Below are 25,376 nucleotides of genomic sequence, written 5' to 3'. Positions count from 1 at the left end.
TCTATTCTGACCATCTCACAGGTGGGGGTGGAGGTCACAGTCTATCCTGGTATTGTTGATGGGCTCTACTTGTCAAGATGTCTCTCACCAGAGATGCCAGGATAGAACCAGACATCTGAATGTGCCATTCCATCCTGCTTTTTGAATTTGATAAGAATTGACATCAACAAAGATTTATATCAAATCATCACCAGAAAGGCAGGTTGAGGGATCGAGGCAAGAGGTATCATAAACTGTGCAATATCGTTTGGCTATTAGATGGAGTTTTCCAGCTCACCCTGGTGCTCCACCTGCAAGTGAATATATTATCAGACCAACTGAAGTATTACCTAGAGTTAGCTACCCAGAAAAAAAATAAGCTTCATTCAGCTACATAGTAAGATTTGGCTTTACATTGTAAATCTTAGAAGAAACTCACATTGAAACAGATTTTTTTCTGAATGAAATCTCCTGTTCTTCCCTTAATCACACACTCCTTTCCCAACAGCTGACTTCCCTAATACTACATGTATTTACTGCTATTTTGTTTACTTGGAACTTGCTGCATGAGGGCCAGAGTATTTTAAAGCCAGTGGTCAAATTGCTTGGTTTACATTCTGACTGTTTTTAGGTATATCAGTCAAATCCACACACAACTGAACCCAATGAAAAATGAGAATTATACCAGTATAAACCATTATCTTCAGTGGGCTGGAGTAAGCATGCATGCTTGCACTGAAAATCTAATATTTGCATTGTATTATTTTGTCACATTTTACCATTTATAGATACAAGAAACTCTGGTTAACTCTAGGGCATTCTCTCAGTTCATGGCAGAAGTTGGACTCCAAAATATCTGCTGACCACACTAACTTTCAAGTCAGCCCTTAAAGAATAATGTAATAATATTACTGCCGCTGGCAAGAAGTTATATCCTGCAAAAATCTCAAGAAGATATAGTGACAGCTCTTAACACAGAGAAGTGGTTTGTTTTCCAGCCTCTTGCAAGTACTTCTAGCAGTGGCCAGCATGGACTGACAGAACTTTCGTAAACCCTATGCTCAGTTTGTACAAAATGGGGAAGAAAGACAGTCATCTCTGGAAAGGGAATTTCCTACAGTTCACATAGTGGACTGTCACACACAACCAAGAGTATGAGAAACTGCTGTCTGGACATAAGTTTCCCCGGATAAGAACTCCAGAGCACTTTTCTTCAACATTCCTTCCCTCTCATTTTAATAAGCAAGGCTACACAAGACATAAAAGTAGGACAGTCATGAAAGGCCCCTCTAACCTGCACCCACATTATCCCTGTCCATTAAAATAAAATACTTATCCCTGTCGATTAAAATAAACGTTTCTTGCCTTCGTAGCATGGAATAAGGCTTGTGGATGTGCAGACCACATCAAAACATTCAGGCTAAATGTTCAGTAATTTGTACAACTCCTGATGCCAGAATCAGTTTCTTAATTCAAGGCTACTATCTTGTTCAGGATTTGCACCCACCCGACAGATTTGCTGCAGACTGTTTTCTGCTCCATTGTCACGAAGTGCTTAGAAAGAACAGGAGCACATCACTACAAAGAATAATAACAATGCAAGTATTGCTATAGAAACTTCTATATTTTCTTATTTAAAACTATAGTCATTTCTCAGGTCACCTAGAGAATACATAGTCACGCTTTAAGGGAACAAGTTATTAGAAACTGGAAGTTAAAAACTGGTTGTTTTGTAGTGCAATTAGAGCCTGCTCTTTAATCTAGCAGGGTAGCAGCTACTTCTTTTATGGGTGGATTTAATCCCAATGTAAAGATGGAGCCTCAAGTCTAGACTCTTGTAACTTACCAAGTGATTTCTGGGGTGCCATGTCCAAAAAAACTCCACTGGAACACCAGAGTCATATACCCAACACTGACTCACAATTTTTCTTTTGCCACAGCTCCTAGCAACCTTAACCTAACATTATTGTTGGATATGATATTATTTTTCCTGTATATTTGCCTAGAGGACACCATACATCTAATTCCTATTATTAGCCACTTCAATCCACTTTCTAAGTACGGTTATGACAGTCCTATATATTTTTACCAGGAACTTCAGAATTGCTCCATCTGAATGTATCTATTAAGGCAAGCCACTGAGTCATCAGTCATTTTCATCACAAGATTTACAGTGAGACAGGGCCAAACTCCTACCTTGCGTAGACCATAAAATGCTTACAGGCATAGAAGCCACATCCTTGATCTTTATCCAGCTGTTGTTGCGCTGTTTGCTCCATGAAGAAATTATACAGAAATACTCTCCTCTATCTGCCTCTGAGGTCCACTGGATTCGTAAGCGGAAGGTGTCCACGGCTGGCTTAGAGAAAATTATTTCCCCATTCTGCGCTCTTTGTTTGCTTCTCTCCCCAACTACTAGCATCCAGTCCGCATCCATTGTGGCAAGAAGTTCATCTTTAACCACCTCTTCACTACGTGAAGGCAGTCTATAGTACCAAGATACAGTGTAACGTACATTTGCTTCTGCACTTTGTGCTTCTGTGATCCTACACTCCAGTTCTGTGGGATCCTCTGAAAACTTTGGCATTTTAGAAGCATTCAGAAATACGTGGTAATTTGGCTCTGCACGGAATTTAGAAAAGAAGGAAAACAAGAAAATAAATCACAACAGTGAAATGAGGACATACATAAAGTATAAGTCATGTAACCACATACCGTCGGATGACTTCAGAATACGTGCAGTAGCCTGCCAATCATGGCACAGCATATTACATTACATTCTGCCTTTCCCGTGTCATGAAGCTCAAGGCAGTGTTCATAGACTGAGAGGTTTAATACCCAGGCAATATCTGTATCTGCCTAATTTCAGCTTGTTTTCTGAATTCCCTGCCTTCTAGCTGTACACTGCAATACAGCAACTGCCATTAGCCAAAGCAGCAATGGGCTAGATGATTCCAGCATTATCCACTGATGTCTCTTACCAAATACACAAGGCAAATGCTGAAGCTAGAAACACAGTTAAGTAAAGCTGTTTTGAACGATTTCACACAGTATTCTGGGTCCTGGAAATCATTTCAAATTGCAAGCTGTCCGTGAGTTGCCGAATTTTCAACTGTACAAGTAGATTGCTAGTGGCAGGGTTCGCCTCAGCCCCTCTGTGTCCAAAGAGGATTGTGAGCAAGGGAAAAGAAAAGTTCCCCCAACCACACTGCAGAGCCCCTATGCAACCCAATGGGCTGCACCTGCCTTGACTTCTACTGGCACAGGCTCTTGTGCCAGAGGACAGCGGGTGCTGTAGCTGCATCAGTGCCTGGGAGTCACCTAGCCGCATGATTCTGGACTGGCATGAATGCCAGTGAGGCCAGCAGTAGGTGGCATCGACAATGTCGCAGGTACACATTGCCTCCAGAGCTTTCTCATTTCCACCCCCACCCCCACCCCCCAGGATTGCACAGTAAGTCTATCCTAGATCTTAAAAATCACAGAACTTGTGAGGTAGTATATTAGACAGTTTATTGCAGAAGCTAGTTTCCAAAAGAGAAGCATGAATAACTGTTTCTTGTTTGATTTTTAAAAAGAGGAAAGGGAAATGAGGATTCATCTAATTACTGCAGCTTTTGGAAGGCCCTGCGAGTTGACTTGCTAGGGAAAGTTTTGGCTTTGACGGGAGCACTCCGGCTAGGCTCTTCACACCGACTCTCAGACAGAGGATTTAGAAGGAAGGAATAAAAAGCTTGCTGGATAAGCCTCATTCCCGCACTCTGTCAGCTGTCAAAGAACCGCCTAGCCGCCAGTTCAATGGCTTAATACCCTGCCAGCTCTCAAGCTTCAATCAAGCAGGAGGGGGCTGGTGTTGAATTCTGGATGCAGTTTATGAACCTCAGATGATGAGAACTCTTCTTCCATTTTGCCCTCCCCCCGCCCCTGCCAACCCAGGCAACACAAGATCATTTGAAGAACACTTTTATCCTCTCTTTTTCACCTGCACCAAAGTAATTACTAATTGGGAATATAAAGGAAAGGAAATTCCCAGCAGCTCATGATATGCTTTCAACGCAGAAAAGGGCACCCTCTTCAAGCCAGCCTTTGGGGCTGGGGATACTATCAGGATTATACGCAAAAAAAATGGTTTAGGAAAGCAGTTGCTCCTCTCTACATACAAGCACATGAGGTTTGGAAATAAGAATTGAGACAAGATCATTCCCATACTTATGCAAGTGGAAAACAGAACAAAGTGAGATGTTAATAATAATGTCATTTTCTTCCATCGAATTTTAGAAAGTCCCTCACACTCAGTCCTCTAAAGCTGTCATCCCAAGCTTTCTTAATAGAGAGAGCGTGTCTAACTGAATTCAGTGTCACTTCTGAATAAACATGCTTAAAATCACACTGCACAAATATTACAAACTATATTTAGCAACTCTTTCAGCTCTTAGGAGTACAGGGAGGCCTCCTGCACTTCACTTTAAGAGACAAGGACTACCATAAGTCATTGCCTACCTTGCCTCTAATTCTGCCATTCATAAGCATATTCACACCAAGACTTACATTTCGTCAAAGAATAAGCAAAATGCTTGTTTCTACTCTTCGAAAAGGCTGTCAAAAATCATCTGGCTCCTAATTGTGAAGTCAAAAGCCAGAAATTCGATTTTTTAAAATTATCCAAGAGATGCTGACACATCAAGACAGATGCCACAGTACAACATGGCTCTTCAGAATTTTGTGCTTGGGTTTCAATTTTTCATATGCTGCCTGGATGCTCATTTCTCAGAATATGTGCATAAAAAGCAGGATATCAATAGGTGAAGAGTTCAGCTACGGAAACACTGCAAGAGTTACTGAAGACACAGTACTCTATGATAACAAGACCACAGCATACCACACGAAGGAAAAATGAAAAAGCATCATCTCTAGCTAAACCCCATTTTCAGTCAGTATTTAGCCATCTCTGTTCGTATCAGGTTTTAGCAAATCATCCCAAGATAACTGCCCCAAGAAATTCTGCAGATCTAAGACCATTAAAACCATTTCAGGGTGGTTCTAAAGAATACACTGCATTTCCAGGGAAATTATGCATTCACTTGGACAGCACTACAGAAAAATCAGAGCTGTTTTGAGACAAGATCATGGCATGCGGCATTTCCACAAAATACAGTTTTATTGACGTACAATAAATGCAAGCAAATGAGGCTCTTAAAATGAATGTGTACTGGTAGGCATGAATTCACTGTCCTTTGGTGTGTGTTTTTTAAACACAGAACACCTCATTTATTAGAAATTAAGCATTATAGGAAGAAGCAGCCACACAAACACATTTTCAGAAAAACCAGAAGTAATCTCACAAACCACAAACATCCTTCATAGCTAAAAGAAGCTGAACATTAGCTCTGAATGTTTTCTTCAGTTGACCAAATAAAGAGAAATTATATTGCTGCAAAGCCCTTTATACAGCAAACAAATTTATTGTTATATAAGGCTGCACCATTAACAGTTGCTCAAAGCAAAGCATGGGAGTTCCTGTGGGGGAATCTCATGTGTGTTACTCTAATAACAACAACAACAACAACAACAACAACAACAACAATAATAATAGGATTTATATCCCCCTTTCTCTCCTATAGGAGACTCAAAGGGGCTTACAATCTCCTTGCTCTTCCTCCCTCACAACAAACACCCTGTGAGGTGGGTGGGGCTGAGAGAGCTCAGAAGAACTGTGACTAGCCCAAGGTCACCCACCTGGCATGTGTTTGAGTGTACAGGCTAATCTGAATTCCCCAGATAAGCCTCCACAGCTCGGGTGGCAGAGTGGGGAATCAAACCCGGTTCCTCCAGACTTGAGTACACCTGCTCTTAACCACTCCGCCACTGGTATTTTTAGCCTTATCATTTTGTAGCAGTTGCATCACAGAAGTCCTCACACTTGCAGAATGATTCTGAGTGTCCCAGCTTTACAAAAAGCAGAAGGGATCTTCCCAAAGGACACTAAGAACACTGAAGCTTCATGTGTTCTGCAATTCTCCTGAAAGAGGCATATTGATCAGAACTAACATTCAGTTCCAAAATGCTTCTCTTCTGTTTTCTATCTCCTGTTAACATTGTAGAAATAATATACTGGACTCGAAAAGACATTCTTGAAATCGATCATGAAAATGATTAGACTTGCAACTATGAGCTCACAACTTGCAGCTTAATTCTGTTAAAGGAAAGACTGTCTTCCTCACAGTATGGATTTTAGGAAAAACAAAGGATCATCCCTAGTGAGATGCACATTCTATTCACTTGTATTTAAATTATATAAACCAGGAACCAGGAACCATGTTCAATTTGTAAAGACTTTTAGAGCTTAGAAAAACAAGCAGTGGATGCCACAACAAAATGGCTACCAATGACGGGGGAAGGGGATTAATCACAAAACACCAAGATGCTCTGAGCTGGTTGTCCTACTATAAGGGAACCAGCTTCTTCCTTGTAGAATCCATGCAGACATAAAGATGCTCATCTAGACTCATCCAAAGTACATTCTAATCTGATGCAGGGCAACAAAGTCAGGATTGGCTTTGTGCTTTGGAGAAAAAGCAAATGGGCATGAAAAACATGCATCAATGAACACAATGGCAAATACAGGCACCACCTAGGAGATCACAAGCATTTTAAAAGCCATAAGGTAAGTGGTTTATCAAGGGTGCTTACCTAATGTTATCACTTCCACCGGGACTGGCACAGAGGTTCTCTCTGCTACCTTGTGCCAGCTTCCATTGTACTGTGGTACCCACAGAGCTGCTTGGCAGAAGTAGTAGCCAGAATCTTCAATGCTCATGTCGCGGATCAACAGGTGATAAGAACTTCGGTCTACATGGCTGAGACTGATGAGAGTAGAGTCACTAATTACAGAGTCACGGTCTGCACTCAGCAAAATCTGAGCATCTTCCATAGGGCCATCAGGTGACTCACTATAGTGCCATGTGACCTCTGCTTGGAAAATACCACTTCTATCTGTTGTGAAGTTGCAGGTAAGGTAGAGGGAGTCTCTCTCTGTCACAGATACATTAGTTGGGGTGATGAACACGCCTAAAGCTGTGAAGGATGGGGAAGAATTCAAGATCAAAACAAAGTTATTTTTATTTAATGTTTAACTTCATAATCCAGCAAGTTATGTGATTGTTAGTTTCCACTGTCTGCTTATTTAGAACGTATACCTTTTTATTCACATGCAAAGCACTTTCAGGTGCATATTGTTCAGTGTTAGAACCAAAGACAGCAAAACACAGACTCTTTCAAGTTCTACTAATCCCCCCTCGTTTGAACTTAGAGAGATTCCAGTATTTTTTCAGATCCTTGGAATTTAAAAAACCCACTTTTCCTTATGTCAGGATATGAAAGCTTAATCCACTTGCGCCTTTTCTGCAAAAAAAAATCATTGACCAAAATAAAGAATATCCTAAATTTCAGCTATAATATACGTATGATTCCTTTCTGACTGGAAAGTGTTCCACTAAAGACTATAGTGTGGCTTGCTATAATTTCTTCTTCCTGAAACAACAAAAGCTCATCGGCCTATCTCTCTCTTATATAAATGTAAATGTTTAGAACCAGTATTTTGAACCAACACCATGTTGTGGCAAAACATGCTCCACTATAAACACAGGAGCTTGGCAAAGAAATCCAAGAAATACAACCACAGATTTTGAAGAATCAAAGAAGGCTACTTAATTGTCTAGCTGATACACACTTTTGAAGAAGCAGCAAGTTGAGCTACTCAGATTTCCCAAGTTGACCTGAAGCAAGAAGTAATAACACTGGAATTACCTATCCTAGTAGTATTCACAAAAAGTCTGTCTATGGTGATTAAAAGGATATCAGACAGGCAGTCCAAGTCAAAGCCCCCTGCAGTGGGGACAGCACTGCTACGGCACTGCCCCTCCACCTCCAGATGATTTTATGGCAGTACGGGGAAAACAGTCCATTGGTAGACTTACCCTGAAGGGGCCTTCTCCTGGACGGCGACGAGGGCATCCTGATTGGGTGATTCCTAGCTCATTCTCAGGGAGGCAGGACCTATTTTGTTGTCACTTCCTGAGGAGGGCTTAATCACCCTTCCTGGATCCAGTATTTGGAGTAACGGAGTAGTATAGTGCAATATCTCGAACATTTAAGAAAAGGAAAACATTAGGAAGTAACAACATATAACATCTGATAACTGAGGCAACAAGCTTAAACATGTGCTCCTAACTAAGTTTGTCTAATAGACTAATGTATGGTTGCGTGAGCGCTCATTATTCTTTAGTACTGTGGCGGTGAATGATCTGTTGGGAGGGCCAGGATGCCCTCGTCGCCGTCCAGGAGAAGGCCCCTTCAGGGTAAGTCTACCAATGGACCGTTCTCCTGGAGGCGAGGCTCGGGCATCCTGATTGGGACCTCCCAGAGCAGTGTCCCTAATGGGTGGGATCATTCACCAAATATGTGTTCTAACACTCGGTGGCCGAAAACTGTGTCGTTATCGGCTTTGGATTGCAGCCTATAGTGCTTGACGAATGACGTCGCGGAGGACCATGTAGCTGCTTTGCAGATGTCCTCTATCGGAATTTGACGTCTGAAAGCGGCGTTTGCTGCGGCGCTTCTGGTGGAGTGTGCCGTAATTCCTGGAGGAACCGGAATGTTGGACGCCTTGTAGGCTTCGGTGATGCATGTTCTGATGTTTGAGCTGATGGCAGCTCTGGACATCTGGGCTCCGGAATTGGGAGCTGAGACGTTGATGAATAGGAACTCGGTCTTTCTGATGTCCTCAGTGCGAATAATGTATGCCTTGAGTGTTCTTCTCACATCTAAGGTGTGCCAGAGGATCTCCTTTGGATGTTTTGGTTTGGGAAAGAATGACGGAAGCGTAATTTCTTGCCTGAGGTGAAAGGAGGATCCCACTTTAGGAATAAAGGTTGGGTCTAGCCGTAGGACCACCTTGGTTTTGTGGAAAATGCAGAGTTGAGAGTTTATAGAGAGAGCACGGAGCTCAGAGACCCTTCTTGCTGAGGTGATGGCTATCAGGAAGAGGAGTTTCATCCTGAGCCATTTCAGGGGCACTGTCTGAATGGGTTCGAATGGATGTTTTGTTAGTGCGTTGAGCACGGTGTTTAGTTTCCACGAGGGAAAGCGATGGATTACCGGAGGTTGGGTCTGGCGCACTCCTTTTAGGTATCTGAGGATGTCTGGGTGTCGAGAAGCAGTGACACCTTGTAAACGTATCCAGACCGTGGATAGGGCGGCTATCTGTCTTTTAAGGGTTGCGCTTCGGAGTCCTTTTTCGGCTCCCTCTTGTAGGTACGTTAGGACTTGGGAAACCTTGGGGCGAATGGGATCGATGTGATTTTTATTTGCCCACTTGGTGAAGGATCTCCATGAAGAGTCATAGATGCGGAGAGTGGATGGTCGACGTGCGGCTATGATGGTATTAATAACCTTCTGGGAGTATCCCTTCCTCTCTAGAGCTGCGCGTTCAAGTGCCAAGCGGTGAGGCAGAACCATTCTGGGTTGCAATGTTAGATTGGACCTTGAGAAAGCATGTTTGGAGGTGTTGGAAGGTGAAGCGGAGGCGCAACAGACAGTTGTAGAATGGACGAAAACCATGGTCTTCTTGGCCACCAAGGGGCTACCAGTATGACTTCTGCCTCTTCCTTCCAAATCTTTCTCAGGAGCTTGGGAAGAACAGGTACCGGTGGGAAGGCATACATCAGGCCCGGAGGCCATGAGGTGGTCAGGGCGTCCGTGGCCGCTGCGCTGGGATGGTAGTATCTGGTCAGGAATGTCGGTAGTTGGTGATTTTGTTGCGATGCGAACAGGTCTACCTGGGGCGTCCCGAGTTTCTGGCATATTAGCAGGAAGATTGACGGGTGTAGTTTCCATTCGGCTTCCGAGATGGTTTGACGGCTCAGCCAGTCGGCCTCGACATTGAGGTTCCCTCTGATATGCTCTGCGGAGAGTGATCTGAGGTGTCTCTCTGCCCAGGTCAGGATGGTGACAGACTCTCGATGTAGCTGGGCGGACCTCGATCCCCCTTGATTGTTGAGGTGAGCCTTGGCTGCCACATTGTCGGTCCTGACCAGGACATGTTGACCGCGGACGTGGTGTTGGAAGTGTTGAAGCGCAAGTCGAATGGCTACCAGCTCCAGGAGGTTGATGGGGAGATGTGCTTGTGCGGGCTCCATAGGCCCTGGGCTACCTGGTCTCTGAGGGAAGCTCCCCATCCCCGAAGGCTGGCATCTGTGAAAATCTGCACCTTGTTGTCGTGAAGATATACTTTGCCTGTGGATAGGTTCTTGAGCTGGGACCACCAGATGAGACTGTGTTTGACTTGAGTCGAGAGTATTACTGTTTTCTCTTTCTTCTGCATGATGTCCCACTGGTACGGTCTCAGGAACCTCTGCAGTGTCCGTGCATGGAAACGTGCCCATTGGAGCATATCTATGATGGAGATGAAGAGGCCCATCAGTTTTGCTAGTTGTAGCAGGGCTACTCTCCTGGCGTGGATGAAAGATGCCGCGATCCTTTAGATTTTGAGGGCCTTTGAGTGTGGTATGAAGAGAGCGTTGGTACAGGTGTCGATTGTGGCTCCTAGGTGTTCTGTGGGGCCATGCGTGTCTGTGGGGTCAGCGAACTTTTTTGCAAGTTGACCAAGAAGCCGTACGAAGTCAGCGTTCTCATCACTAGGTCCACGTCCACCCCTGCCCGTTCCCTGGAGGTTGAACGAATGAGAATGTTGTCCAGGTAGGGGTGGACGTGAATGCCCTGTTCCCTTAGGGCGGTGATGGGTGCGAGAAGTACCTTTGTGAAAACTCTTGGGGCTGTGGCGAGTCCAAAGGGAAGAGCCCGATACTGGAAATGTTGAATTTCTACTGCAAACCTCAGGTAGCAGCGGTGTCGAGGGTTTATGGGCACGTGCAGATAGGCCTCGGTAAGATCCAGTGATGTTAGATGGTCTCCGGGTCGGAGGTTTTCCACGATGGACCGGAGGGTTTCCATCTTGAAGCGACGTAACCGGATGGCCCTGTTGACGTACCTCAGGTTTAAGATGGCTCGCCACTCCCCGTTTCTTTTTGGAACAGTAAAGAAATGGGAGTATACTCCGCAAAAGTGTTCCGACTGAGGCACCGGCTCGATGGCTTGGATCAGAAGGAGGTGTTGGATTGCCTGCTGTGTCCTGAGCCTTTTTTGATGATTTCGTAGGGTGGGGAAGGCCTGAAATCTGGGTTTTGGTATTCTGAAGAATTCTATTAGGTAGCCGGAGGTGACCACCTCTTGGGTCCATAGGTCGACGTTGGGGCCCGTCCAGCTCCGCTGGAATCTTTGCAGTCGGGCGCCGACCGGGGGGGTTGGGTTTGTCAGGATCGGTTTGGGCGGTCAGGTTGGAAGGATTTGGCTCCTCTGCCTGATCTGAAGTTGGAGGTACGAAAGGAAGACTGGTTGTTGTTCATGTTGCTGTTGTTATGGTAATTGTTGTTGTTATTGAGACGTCTACGTGAGGCGTAAGAATTAGACCATCATCGGCCATCCCTAGGTGCTCGTGCCAGGGTGCGCTGTGACCTAAATGTGGAGTAGGACTTATGGGGGGGTCCCTGGTCTGCTCTGACAAATTTTGGCATAGTCTTTCTATTTCCCTTGGTCTCCACCAGTACGGCATCCAGGTCCTTGCTGAAGAGTCTGGATCCATGATAGTCGTGGGTGGAGACTACGAGTTTTGAGTGAAAAATCCGCTTGCCAGGCCTTCAGCCAGGCTTGTCTCCTCACTACTACCCCTAGGGCTAGGACTCGGGAAGTTAGGGTGAAAGCGTCCAGATTGGAGTCAGCCCAGAAGGAGACTGCTGATAGCATTCTCTCCATGCCTTCCCTGATTCCTATGTGTTCTGGTGGAATGATGTCAAGAATTCGCCTGGCCCATATAATGGCGGCTCTAGCCATGGTGACAGAGGATGCAAGTGTCCTAAGAATTATTGCTAATCGATCGTGCATCCTCTTGAGTGTGACCTCACCTTTCCTATCAAAGGGGTCTTTTAAGGAGCCCTCACCGTCCTTGGTGACTAGGCCTCCTGACTGTACTGCCACCACCGGGGCGTCCACTAGGGGTGTTTGTATGGTAGTGTGCACGTGGTCCGGGAGTACGTAGAGTTTTTTGAGGAGTGATGGGTAGCTCTTGTTGACGTCCAGGTTGAGCCATTCTTTTTTCATCCTTTTTTCGAAGTATTCTGGAAGAGGAAAGGCCCGAGGGGTCTCCTCAGAATGTGGAAAGATTTCCTTTCTCCCCTTTGGTACTCCTTTGACTGGTTTTTTGGATCCGGCTGGGGCGGCGGGGTCTTCCGCGTCTGGCTCATCGTGCAGTTGGAGAGCGGAGATAGTCTTCGCTATCATAGCGGAAAGGTCTTCCTGTTTAAAAAATCTTTTACATAAATCATTGGGTTCAGCGGGAGTTTCCTCACTCTCTGAGAAATGCTCTACTGGCTCTAACCCTTCCCCCTCACTACTGTCCTCATCTATGTTGAGTGGGTCTCTATAAGTGGAGGAGGAGGGGGGTGGGCTGATGGACCTTGAAGAGGAACTAGAATGGTGTGTGCGCCTATGTCTATCCCTATGCGTGGATCTCTGGCGCCCTCTACTGACGCTTTTTTGTTTGCGCTTTTGTTTCTGCTTTTTCCTATAATGATCTAAAATTTCCTTTCTCATCTTTTTTGTGAAGAGTTCCATGAGGAGTTCTGGTGAGGCATTGGCCCAGGAACTCATGTCTGTGAGAGAAACCATTCTAGACTGTGGTTCCCCCCCCCTTTGCCTGGGCCGAGAAGTACTGGGCCGGTCAGAGTCATTGGTTTCCCCTTGGTTTGCTGAGTCCTCCCCGCCCCCGCCCTCTGCAGAGGAGCCGGAACGCTCTCTGCCTGAATCCTCCGTTTGGCTCGGGGGGGGGGTGCGGGGGCAGTTGCAGAGCTTCGCCAGCCGCGTCCTGAGTAAGGACGTTGGTGCTCTGAGTGGAGACGGAGGCCTCCGTCTCCAGCCGCTTTTGCCGCTTGGCCGGGGCCGCTTTCGTTTTCGCGCCTGGGGCCGCTTTGTTTTTCGCGCCTTTTTTACGCTCTATGGGAGGCGGAGGTAATGGCGCCGGTGGGTTCTCCTTGGTCGCGGCCGAATTTGGGGCTTGGGAGCAAGACCCTGTGGCGGCGTCGGCGGAGCCGCGACGTTGCGACCCGTAGCGGGTGGCAGCGCAGGTCCCTTCTGCCGCGGACCTTCCAAAGGCCTCTCGCGGCGGAGAGAAAGAGCGCAGGGAGGCCATTATGCCTATGCGTGGGTTTCTTTCCTTTAAGGGTTTGGACTGAAGGGGTGGGGGGACAGTACAACACTTACACTTACTGACGAGAAGACAAGACTGGACAGACTGAGAAGGAAAAAATACTTGTTTGCCTAAGGGGCTTGGAGCACTGGACAAGCCCTGCACTCCCTATCTAGGCAGGAACAATACTGGATCCAGGAAGGGTGATTAAGCCCTCCTCAGGAAGTGACAACAAAATAGGTCCTGCCTCCCTGAGAATGAGCTAGGAATCACCCAATCAGGATGCCCGAGCCTCGCCTCCAGGAGAACGAAAAAGCCAAATCCCACCATCACCACCTTAAGACGTAACTAGCCAAAAATCTGGGGTGGAAGCCAACTAATGTCGGCTCCGCCCCAGAACACCACAGCCCGGCCCCTCCCCCTCCCAGCATCTGATCAGGACACCAGTGAAACTCCGCAGTGGCCTGGACATCCAGGTTTTACTGCCTCGGAGCTAAGGGGTGGCCATCCGCCAATACCCTTGCCCCCTCTGCCAGTGCAGCTGCCCCTGGCACTAGTGGAGGGGTCAAATGTGTCAGTGCAGCCCTGCACCGCCTAATCCAGTGTACTCGGGTTCCCCATCTGGACTGGGCAATTTGGCAAAACATACTTCCAAAAAAATATTATAATTTTACTTCGTCGAGGGGGCATCTTCCTTCCACAAAATGACTATTGCATGCTTATATCTTTTGCCATCTATGTGCTTGGACACTCATATATCCAGCACACAAAGTATGTCATCTAAATAAAGAAAATATCGCTAACTTAACATCGCTAACTTAAAGACAGATTTCTGTTATGCTTTAGCCTTGAACAATCTCTAAAGCGGTTTTGAAGAAATACCCTGGCAAAGGCTACTGAAAGGACAGATCTCTAGGAAGAAGTTATAAAACTGACATCACACATCAGATTTGAAACAAGTACCACTACCGTCACCATGAAGTCCAAAAATAACTACGTAAAAATATCTTAATATACAGTAGGGGTGTTTTTCCATTGCAGGATTTTCATGTTCACTAATAAACTCTGGCTGACATTTCATGCCAAATTCAACATTTAAGACAGAAAATGGCTGTGTCACTATTTATTTACATTATTTATAGTCCACCTTTTTCACTGGTAGATTATACAATGTGAGTCAGTAGAATCAACATTAGGATTAGGATAAAGAAATCCAATAAATAGGACCCCACTTACACAGCAACCACACACAGGTCCCTTTCGCACATGCAGAATAATGCACTTTCAATCCACTCTCAATGCACTTTGCAGCTGGATTTTACAGTGCGAAACAGCAAAATCCACGTGCAAACAATTGTGAAAGTGGACTGAAAGTGCCCTATGTGCAACCTCAGTAGTGGGCCACAGACACAAACATACTCACTCTCGCTCACTCACGTCCTGCTTGACCAAGTCACATGCTGCCCTCCTAACAAATTAGTTTGACACCTCGTCCTACAACTTTCACATACAGTATTGTTTTCCCTCTGTGATGGCACATGAATGTTCCACCAGCCCTTCATATCTTCCCCTCTCACATTACTACAACACTATAGATAGGCCTGAAGACCATCATCATTTCATGGACACTCACCTGTTGGCTGAACCACAACGGTATCTACATCCACACTTTTTTCTTGGATCTTTTGCCATGAACCATCTGCATCTTTCACCCACTCACTCACTCGACACCTGTAGGCGCCCTCATCTGATGGAAGAGCCTGAGACACAGACAAGCGGTAAATGTCACTGGCCATGGCATCTAAACGCACGTCTCCATTGATATAGCGCTCATTATATTCTGGGCCAGGCTGGAACTTGCCCTCATGTGTCAAAGAAAGGATTTCTTGCCATGCAAGGCCATTCTTGAATTCCCAGGAAACGTGAAGATGGGTATGTTCCGAGGAATTGGTGGAAGCTGAGCAGCGCAACTGGAATGAATCCCCTTCTGATAAGTTCCAAGTAGATGTGAACTGTGCTTTTGACCCAGTCACAGTTAAGCCATCCGCAATCACTATTTAGAGAAGAGAAAGTTATCAAGTTTGCTATTCATAATATTGAATGCTTTTACATTAAAGGTGACGCTGAAACAGAGTCAAGCTGCGATAGCCTGTTATGAAAAAAGATGACTAATTATACAAATGACTATGCAGAGGCAAAACAAAATCACTCATGTCAGAAAACACGAGCAAATCTTAATACCACACTCTTCATATCTCAATCAATTGTTCCACCACCATAAGGCACCATCTGTTTACAAGAATAAATTGCTTCCCCTCTGCTTTCCACTACACTATACTTATACAAACAAAATCATTCAGAAAAGGGGGGGGGGGGAAATGCAGCAAATGGCATTTTCAACCAGATTATTTTAAACTCAAACTGCCTCATAATTTCATGGAGCTCTATGAGGTATAGCTGACTGCAATGCAAAGCTAAAACACCTGCCATTCTTGGAGCATATGTGGCACTAATATGTAGGCAGCTGTGTGAGGAAGGCTATAGCTGTTACAAACTCACTCCAAAAATTCACACACGTTTACACAGGATAAAGAATAACAAAGTGCAACAGGACTTCTGAGGAGCATGAATAAGAGCAAATCCCAAATCTTAATATGTGACTACAGTGTTTTAGACTAAGGCCCATGATAGCAAATTTGTAAATATTTATAACACATTTCATAGACCTAAATGAAAAAAAATCCTCTTTTCAAAGAAATAAGACAAAAATGCACACCATAATATGGACCAAATTCAGTCTCCCCAGACAATGCTTGCAAAATTATGCTAAGACCCAATGCCAATTGTAAATACCCCTCACCCTGTAGAAATACCTTTGACTTCGACTACAGCATTGTAATTTCCATGAAAGACAGAATCAGTGCTGGGAGTAGTGCAACGATATATCCCTTGGTCTGTAGGACGAATGTTTCCAATCACAAGTTCCACAGCGTTGTTGCTGTTGCGTCTCAATGTGATGTCTCCATTATTAACTCGAGCTTGATATTCCCGAGACATGAAGAAAGGATCCCAAGTACTTATTACATGTACAAATTTTGAGTCCTGAGCAGGGTTTGTAGAGAATTCCCAATCAAAGTTCTGCTCACTGGGTCCATCATACTGAGTGACATTGCAGGGAATCCTCACTTCTGTGCCCTCGACTCGAACTAATGGACCAACAGGCACCTTCACAATACGCCCAAGGATGGAAGCTGGATGAGAAAACAGACAACAATCAACATTTTGCCAAAATAAACTGATTTTCGGGCTTGGCCAAAACACATACATCAAATCTGCTTGCTGCAAGTCATATCTCCAACATGCATCTGATAGATTCCTATATATAACAGCTAATTTGTGAGATGTAAAATGCCATTGTAAAAGTACTTTATAACATTTCTCTCTCAAACTCATCAAGATTAACTTCAGAGTAATATTCTCCCAGATCCACTTCAATCCATGAAAAACCAAACCAATTTGTAAAATTTATTTCTATTTTCTTCTTGTAACTTAAATGAATGGTACCTAAACTTGACAGTAAGTAAACCTGAGCTATCACTCTGCTAGAAATATGATTATTACTAATTATAGATTCAAAAGCAGTTCTGAATCTCAGATAATTATGCCTTCTCAGCTACTATATTCCTTATTTGTAAAAAAAAAAAAGTGAAAAGAGGGGGTTTATTTCCCCCTAACTTTTGTGTTATTTTAAAAAAATACTTTAAAGAAAATTATCAGTTACGTTGTAGACAATTCTGATCATTCTCTAGTAACATCTTCACTATAGCAAAGTTAGAAATGCAAGCAATTATTTTCATTTCAGGCGTGAAAGCCTTCAACAATACAATTATTTCATGCCAATAGAAATAGGTTCAACCAAATTATGGCACTAAACTGATGGATGAAATATTTGTTTTATTCATCCGAAACTGCAAAGGATTTCTCCCACTTCTGTTCATAGTAAACAAAATTCAAACTGGGGTAGACAAAGTCGTATTATTAATATAATAGAATAGCAGTGTTATAATTTATACTTTGGATTTTCCAAAAAGCTCCATTTCTGATATTGACTAGAAAGGCAAAGCACATAGGAAAGCATAATACTCCTTGCAACTGGCTGTTCTGGGTATTTCAAGCTGCGTGGCCAAGTTCTGGTGGTTTTATGGCCACACAGCCCAGAAAACCCACGATAGCCAGTTGATTTCGGTCATTAAAGCCTTCCATTCTTGCAACCCTTGAAAGGTATTAATCAAGCCTCCATTTTGGAAATAAACCTCCTTCTCACCGCTTAAAGCGTATTAAAGTTCCAAAGGGACCAAATGAAGGGACATGGGAACACAACACAATTCCCTAGAAAGGTGTGTTAAACACTCAGAGCTGTAGTACAGTTAACAGGAAGGAAACAAAGAGGAATAGACAATAGAACGGTCACTCTGATTATATTCATAAGATATACACCCAATTACAAGTACCACACTAAACCTAAGGCAATTAATGTAACATATTAAGTGTTTTCAAGTTAGTGCTACCCATTCCTTATCCTGAGCTCCACAACATACATACTTATATGCCTTCTCAACTGTGTAGACACACATCTGCAATTTAAATCCTGTGGGCAAAATCTGCCTATGCACCAATGCTTCCTTGTTCTAACTTCTAACACAACAGCAAAATGTCTCCAACAAGGGAAGACCAACTAAATCAAGAAAAACCGAAAGAACATATGCACAATCTCTTGAAACCATTTGCATGATGCAGAGAAAATTATAGAATTCCATGGCCGAGGCATAAGCTGATTTTAGTTTTGCTTTTAATGTGGTTTTTATGTGGATTCAATTGATTAGCATTTCATTTATATTTTTATCATTCGCCTTGGACCTGGGAGGAAGGAGGGCATATCAATAAATAAATGAAAGGAACATATGATCAGAATGAAAAGTTAGTCATTGCCTTTCACTGGGCTTGCTCAGAAGCCCAGATCACTTCTGCAGCTATGAACTGGCTTTGGCAGGACTTCTCACTTTGTAGGAACGCTAAGCAAGCACGGCCTTTATGTACAGCTCAATACTTTCCATAAAAGGAAAGCTGTTTCAGACACAGATGCTCTTCAAATTTCAACCACTAAACAAAATTGTTTAAACAATGTGTAACCCTGCTCCATCATAGTTCATTCTCCCCGCCCCATGTCTTTCTTTGTATTATACATTTTGCTTCTTGCAGTAGTGCAACATCAGCGGCCCTGAATGCTGCCTTTTTTTTTCCTGTTCAGGACTACCCAGATTCTTAGCCCCACAGAGCAAAAAGGGGTCCCCAGCATTCATTATTCCCTCCACAAAAATACACTTAAAACTATAAGTCAGATCAAGGATGGGGAGAAGAACAGTGACAAGCTGCTTTAAACTCCCCCATCAGCGCTGGAGAAGCCATACAGTGAAAGCATTTTGCACCCTATTATTATACAGAGTGGGGAAAAAATGCATGATCAACTGACTACTCAGGTGTGATCAAATATTGTGAAGTATACCCAAAGGTCAAGTGTATGCCAGCACAAGTATGCTGTTAATTGGGTCCCTAATTAAGAACCCCAATTAAGAACCCCAAGTTTGGTCTGTTATAGCACCCAGCAATGATGGCCAAGGAGAGTCTCATTCAATTGGAAACATCCTAGGTGATCTCAGAAATGTCATGCGAAGATTATATTTCAGATTATAATTCAGGGAACATAAATATAATATAAATGTAAGTTGAAACACACCCAGAATTGCAAGACTTTTTGTTTAATGAACTGGAACAGTTTTACGTGCAGCTGGGTAAGTGAATAAACATAGGCTGGACAACTAAGAAGATTCCTTTGATGAGAACAAGATGGACAAGAAAGAGAATTTCTCTGGACAATACTGGTCATGTTACTCTCCCACCTCAAAGAAAATGAATGGATAACTACCCTCTTTTAAGGCCTGGTGCCTATTTAATAAAGCTTTTGATCCCCCCCCCTCCCATTTCTCCCTAAGCTTCCAGGATCACAGAACTATGTTGGAATTTAGAGTAATTTTGAGGGCTTAGCTTACCTTTTAACGAGATGGGCTGTAAAGTGGCTAGAGGAGCCACTTACATATTATTACTATAATTTCTTCCCTCTGTCCATTTGACATATTCGCCTTTTTCACGCATTGCAGTTTTGCTTTTATGTTCCTTATATTGTGTCTAGTACAGGGGTCTGCAACCCGTGGCTCCGGAGCCAAATGCGGCTTTTTCAGTCTTATACTGCGGCTCCGTGTGGCCTGGAGGTCGGAGGATAGCATCGGCGTATCCCTCCAGGAAAAGTGAGTGGAGGGGCCAAACTGGAGGTGGCTCCATGCGGAGCCATCTCTCTGGTTCAGTAGATCTTTGGGGATGTGGAAAACGGGTCCAAATGGCTCTTTGGGTGGTAAATGTTGCTGACCCCTGGTCTAGTAAGTCATTTTAATCAAAGTATGTCTGTGCATGTCCCTTACTGGTCAGAACCGAAGTGAGGGCTATGCGCTTCAGCACTGAAAGTATAAGCTTACTCTCTTCTTACTGCAAAGGAAAGAAGATGGCTAAACCAGAAATTCAGGACCAAGCAGAGCAGTGTCAAGTAATTTAATGGAAAAATGGGTTTGGTCTTCATCCCAGTGTGGCTCTGTGAGCTGGAGAAATCTTTCTGTCATGTCTCAAGAAACAGGAGTCGGAGGAACAAAACATAGTACTTTATTCCATAGCTGCTACTCACACATAGCTTAAAAATCACTCTGCAGCTGTGCTCAATATAACACACTTACTAATTACCAATTACAGTGCAACAGCTGCAGACTCTTAAAACCATACAATACATTACACCCCTTCCCCCTAACTCCTGTAATAATCTGGTGGGATTCTCTTTCGCTGCGATCGTCTCAGCTCCCGCTCTGGCTCCTGAGTCTGTGTTTGTTCCTGGTTCTGCAAAACAATTGGACCCTTTGCTGTTTCCTTATCCTGCATCTCCGTCCTGCGCCCCCCTTATACATTGCAGGTTCCCTCGGGGACAATTGGACTATTTACTGCTTCCTCATCCTGCAGGCTCCATCTGCCCCCTTAACGCCCTAGATTCCCTCAAAGCGACCTGGGGTTCCTGATCTACTATTGGACCTGGCACTCTCTCTTCCTTACTTCTGCCAGTCAAGCATGTCTCTGCTGGATCACCTGCCCTTCTTCAGATTTCCTACCCCTGCATAAAGACCCAAAGGGGACCCTGTTGAAACCTGCCCTCTACAACTACTGGAGACTCCAACACGGACCTGCTCCATAATTTCAGGACATACACCGTGGTCATCCCTATCAAATGTCCGAGGTGCTTTCTAACATCTCTGGTGCTTCTTTTCCAGCGGACGATCATCAACTGAATCGGGAGTGCATTCCAGTCCTTAGCAAGCGTCGTAAAGCTTCCTCGCATTCATTAAGCAACTCCTCCGCCAGGACTCCTCCCGGTGGCTGGTGCACTGCGGTATTATGTTGCTGTGTTAACAAAAATTAAGCGGGAACCGACGGTGCCAATCCCCTCTACTGACCATTCGGGCCAAGTAAATGCATCCTTTGTTTGTCATCGCATCTATCCTTTCTGCCTGCCCATTACGTAGCCGGATGAAAGAAAGGGGCCGAGGTAACCTGGCCGAATAACACCCTATTAGCCAGGAATACTCTAAACTTTCCTTAGATACAACGGCTTGTCCCATTATCCGATACCACCGCATTATCCGGAGGCCATGGAGTTGCAAATAACTTACGCAGTGCCCTTAATTACTGCTTCTTGTGATGTCATTGACATTACTTTGGCAATTCCTTACTTTGTTTCTAGCCATTTGGAATTATGAATCCCACTCACAATGAGAAACACTCTGGCCCTGGAAAAGGCCCCTGCAAAATCAATAATAGTACCCTTTGACCACGGTCTGGCCTTTGTGGACTCCCATTGATAGGTAAAGGGGCCTGAGGTGGAGACGCAGGTCGCGTTATCCTGACACTCCCTGCACCTGGCCACCCATTCTTCCTATTTCGCTATCCATCTTTGGCCACCACACATAACTTCTGGGGCCAATTGCGCTTTACATTCTCCCACTATTCCAGGAGTGCCTCTACATGCAAGGCCTCCAGCACTCCTAATCCTTTAAAGCTGCTGGGATCACTACTCTATTTCCCCACAGTAAGCACCCCTTGTGGACAGATATCTGCGTTGCTGCCTCATTCCAAATGGTCTAGGTAATTTCACTCTAACTTTACCCAATGGCCAACCCTTCCATGCCCAATTCAGGAGACTCGGGGCAGAAGCACTGGGTCCTTAGCTGACCTCCTCTGCCTATTTTCTGCCGCTTGCACTGGAGGCTCTGATAATGATTCCAACATCAAAACCTCCAAAGGGAGTGGGGAGTGATCTTCCTCCTCCCCTTTGTACTGGCAAGCGACTCAGCGCATCTACATGCCCAATTTTTTCTTTCTAGGCCCCAGACTGGTGCTGCAAAGACATAATCATATGCATTCAGAAACATTGCCCACCGCTTGTGGCATTCTAGGGGACAATATCTGTGGTGTCTATGGCGCTCTGAGGAAAAATAAATAATCCCAACAGCGGCTTATGGTCTGTAACAATCACCAAATGGTCGCCCCATGTACACGTAATCATGAAACTTCTTAACCCCAGCCACTATTGCTAATGCACCTCCTTGTATCTATTTGCGCGATAATTAAGCATCCGTTGCAGACAACGTCCTAGAATAATACGCTTAATTGGAGCTTCCCGCATATCCTCCAATTGATGGCTCAACCTCGCTCCAACTCTCCACACGGGGAGGCATCGCGATCAAAATCAAATGGCTTCCTCTCATCCAAAATGGAACCAATACACTTTCTGGATGACAACAAATCTTTTGACATCTCCGGAATGCCTTCTCATGCTGACTTGTCCATCGCCACCACTGCTGCCTATCTAATAAAGTTTGGTGCAGTGGCTCTGCCACTAATGACCTTATGCTTTGCTAAGAATGAATAGGTAAAAATTTAGCAATCCCAAAGAAATGCCTGTAGCTCTTGCTTTGAAGAGAGCTGTGGTGCTGGGGCATCCTGGATGGCTACCTCACAGCTTTAGCTGATGTCGGGTTGGGATTCCCCTTGCATCTACCATGTATCCCAAAAAAAAACTCTACTTGCGCTTCACTCCAAACTACACATTTTTCACGCTTTGACACGCAACTCCTACATCTGAGAAGCACTGCAGGTACTTTCTCCGTGCCACGTCGTCATCAGTTCCTCCTCAGTTGCACCCACTCATCAAGACATCACATCCAAAATACGGGTATGACTCCCTCGGCAAGATTTCTTAATATTTCTTCCATCAAACTCTGCGAGATATCCTAGGAGCTACACTCACTCCAAAATTGCAGCCGCTTTTACTCTTGAATGCCCCTGTGAGTCACGCTATAGTCTGGGCTTCTGCAGTGGCATCATCCACTTCCAGCTGTTGAAGGTATGCTCATGCGCTAAGATCTAATTTTGCAAAGCAACCTTTCCCCCTGCCAATGTTGCTAACAACTGACTGGACAACTGGCACTGGAGTACGGATGTTTCTGCAATGCCTTGCAATTAATTGTTGCACTTATAATCTGTAGCACAAATGCGCACATCCCCATTGGCCTTCAGGGGTCCACAATGGTGGAGTTTCCCACTTTGCATTTACCACTGAGCTCCAATATTCCCCTGTTCCAATAACCGCATCTAGTTCTGCATCCACTTTAGAGCGCAAAGCAAAATGATGGAATCTGTGGCGTTGATTTTTTAGGCGTATTGGGGGTACCTCGTGGAAGGATCAAGATGCACAATGATATAGATATGGACCCTTATATACTGCCCCCCCCCCAGTCCCTCAGCAAACACTCTTAGAGATTCTTCCCACTAGCACCTCCTATGTTAACTTGCTAACCTCATGGAGATTCCAGTAATGGTGCAATTCCCAACCTCCCAAGAACCAGTCCAACTCCCAAGAGGCTTTCGTCCCCGCCTTCCTTCCCACTATTAACAATTTCAAACATCCATCCAAAGCATATGATATTTTACATGGACATTACACATACGCCAACCACAGGTACTCCTATGTCCTTGATAATCCGTAAAAGTGAAGGTAAGTCACAAGATTGAATGTCCAAAATCACCCTGTGGGCAAAATGTTTTATGGTTAATCCCATGAAACGATGGAGAATGCTGACCCAGAATCCACTTCCATCACACAAGGGACATCCCTGGATCTTCACAGTCACTGACAACTTACGCTTGAATCTCCGGGTTGCACGTGAAGTTAATTACATCAGCTGCGTTATTAAAACACCATCACACTGCTCATGTGGGGGGTTGGCCAGTCAAAGCCAGCTATGGCTGGGGACAGCAAGGTGCATCCACAGAGTGTTAATTAGCAGATGAGCCGGGAACATGTCTTCTTGGTCCCTGATGCCTTTCTCTGCAGACTCTCCCAATATGCCCTCAACGTTTACAAGCAGAAACATTGTGCCTCTTTAAATTTACACCTTTCTCCTCTCATGGGGCCCACCGCAACTCATTACATTTCTCTGTTAACATCCTTCCCCCCTCTGTTGTGGTGGTCTTCCCATCTTCATTGCACCATGCTGCAGTCTCTGAATTTCCACCATTACCCGGGTCTACAGTCCCACTGCCAGCTGTTTACCAATACTCTGTGGGCTCCTGGCTTATGCAGCGACCTCCCGTAGTAGAGGCTGCAGCAAGAGTTCAAAATTCAAGGCTTCTTGGTATGCCGTTTGAAAAGTCAAGTCTGTCTTTGCCAGCAGCAGCACTTTGCAATGGAATTGCCTCTCTAGGCCACCAGACCATGACGCATCCCCTTAACATTTCTTCCAAATTGGAGAAATTACATTGTTGTGCTTAACCGCCACGTAAAGACTGCACCAACATAATCTTGCAATGCTTTCCAGTCCCCTCCTGATCACGTTTATAAAAAACACTCCTGTCTAGCTATTTCTGGCCGGTTGGGGAGATGAAGAATGGTTCCTTAATGCAGGTCAGTATTTCTACAAGCGGTGTTGCTGATAGAAGTCTCTTGGCGCTATCAATGCTGAGGCGAGGTCAAATGCACCTTCACCACAGAGGAGCTCAAAACCACGGCAAATCTTTTCCTTTCTGGGTCTGTTATGCCATTTGCCAGAAGATAAAAAAAATTCCAATCGGGCCTCATTAACTCTGCCACTTCAAAGGAAACTCCAAATTAAGAGCTGTTCCAGCTGCCCTTGAAAGGCCATAATGCACTTACTCACAGATCCTTGCCTTCACAAAACTTGCTAGACTCGTCATAAGTTTATCCTCGTCGCCAATTGTCATGTCTCAAGAAACAGGAGTCGGAGGAACAAAACATAGTACTTTATTCCATAGCTGCTACTCACACATAGCTTAAAAATCACTCTGCAGCTGTGCTCAATATAACACACTTACTAATTACCAATTACAGTGCAACAGCTGCAGACTCTTAAAACCATACAATACATTACACTTTCTTTTCCTAAAATTAGCTCAAGAGTTCTACTGTCCATCTACCCTGCGAACACTCAACTGAAAAGTCAAATTACAACCATTATTTTGCTGTTCTATTAAATGTACATTACAAAAACCATACTTCATATTTGTGGATATTCTGTGCTTGCACAGGCCTGCCACAAAAAGATTTACAAGTTTTCCGTCTGCTCGGCAGTTATGAACAGCACTCACTCTTTGGTGCCTAGAGGTCACTGCCGAAGAAACATCATGGTATGAAGATGCTACTTAAGAACATTTCAACATCCATTTCAACATCCAATTAGTTCTGACAGGAGGATTGGTTCTGACAGAAGGAACCACAGTTTTGGACCTCTAGGAAGATTCTGAGTGATTCAGCTGGTTGGGAGGTAGATGAGAATCCCAGATCTGACAATAATGGGAAGAGATAGGCAACTGCTGAGTGGAATGCCTCGACGACAAAGCATCTCAATGCTTCGACGACAAAACATTATCAAAC

General features: G+C 44.5%; 1 protein-coding gene across 3 annotated transcripts in view; it reads right to left on the bottom strand.

Moving 5' to 3' along the window:
• Positions 1-25,376, bottom strand: part of PTGFRN (prostaglandin F2 receptor inhibitor) — a 131,736-nt gene that overhangs the window by 62,423 nt on the left and 43,937 nt on the right. For all 3 annotated transcript variants that reach the window (XM_048493955.1, XM_048493953.1, XM_048493954.1), the window contains exons 2-5: positions 16,150-16,527; positions 14,910-15,329; positions 6,670-7,053; positions 2,176-2,601 (exon numbers count right to left, since the gene is read on the bottom strand). In XM_048493955.1, coding sequence (XP_048349912.1) covers positions 2,176-2,601; positions 6,670-7,053; positions 14,910-15,329; positions 16,150-16,527 — 1,608 coding nt within the window. The remainder of the gene's footprint in view (positions 1-2,175; positions 2,602-6,669; positions 7,054-14,909; positions 15,330-16,149; positions 16,528-25,376) is intronic.

This window comes from Sphaerodactylus townsendi, linkage group LG04 (assembly GCF_021028975.2).
Source record: "Sphaerodactylus townsendi isolate TG3544 linkage group LG04, MPM_Stown_v2.3, whole genome shotgun sequence".
NCBI classification, from domain to species: domain Eukaryota; kingdom Metazoa; phylum Chordata; class Lepidosauria; order Squamata; family Sphaerodactylidae; genus Sphaerodactylus; species Sphaerodactylus townsendi.
The sequence above is the reverse complement of the archived record's forward strand: the minus strand, read 5'-3'. Positions and strand labels throughout refer to the sequence as shown.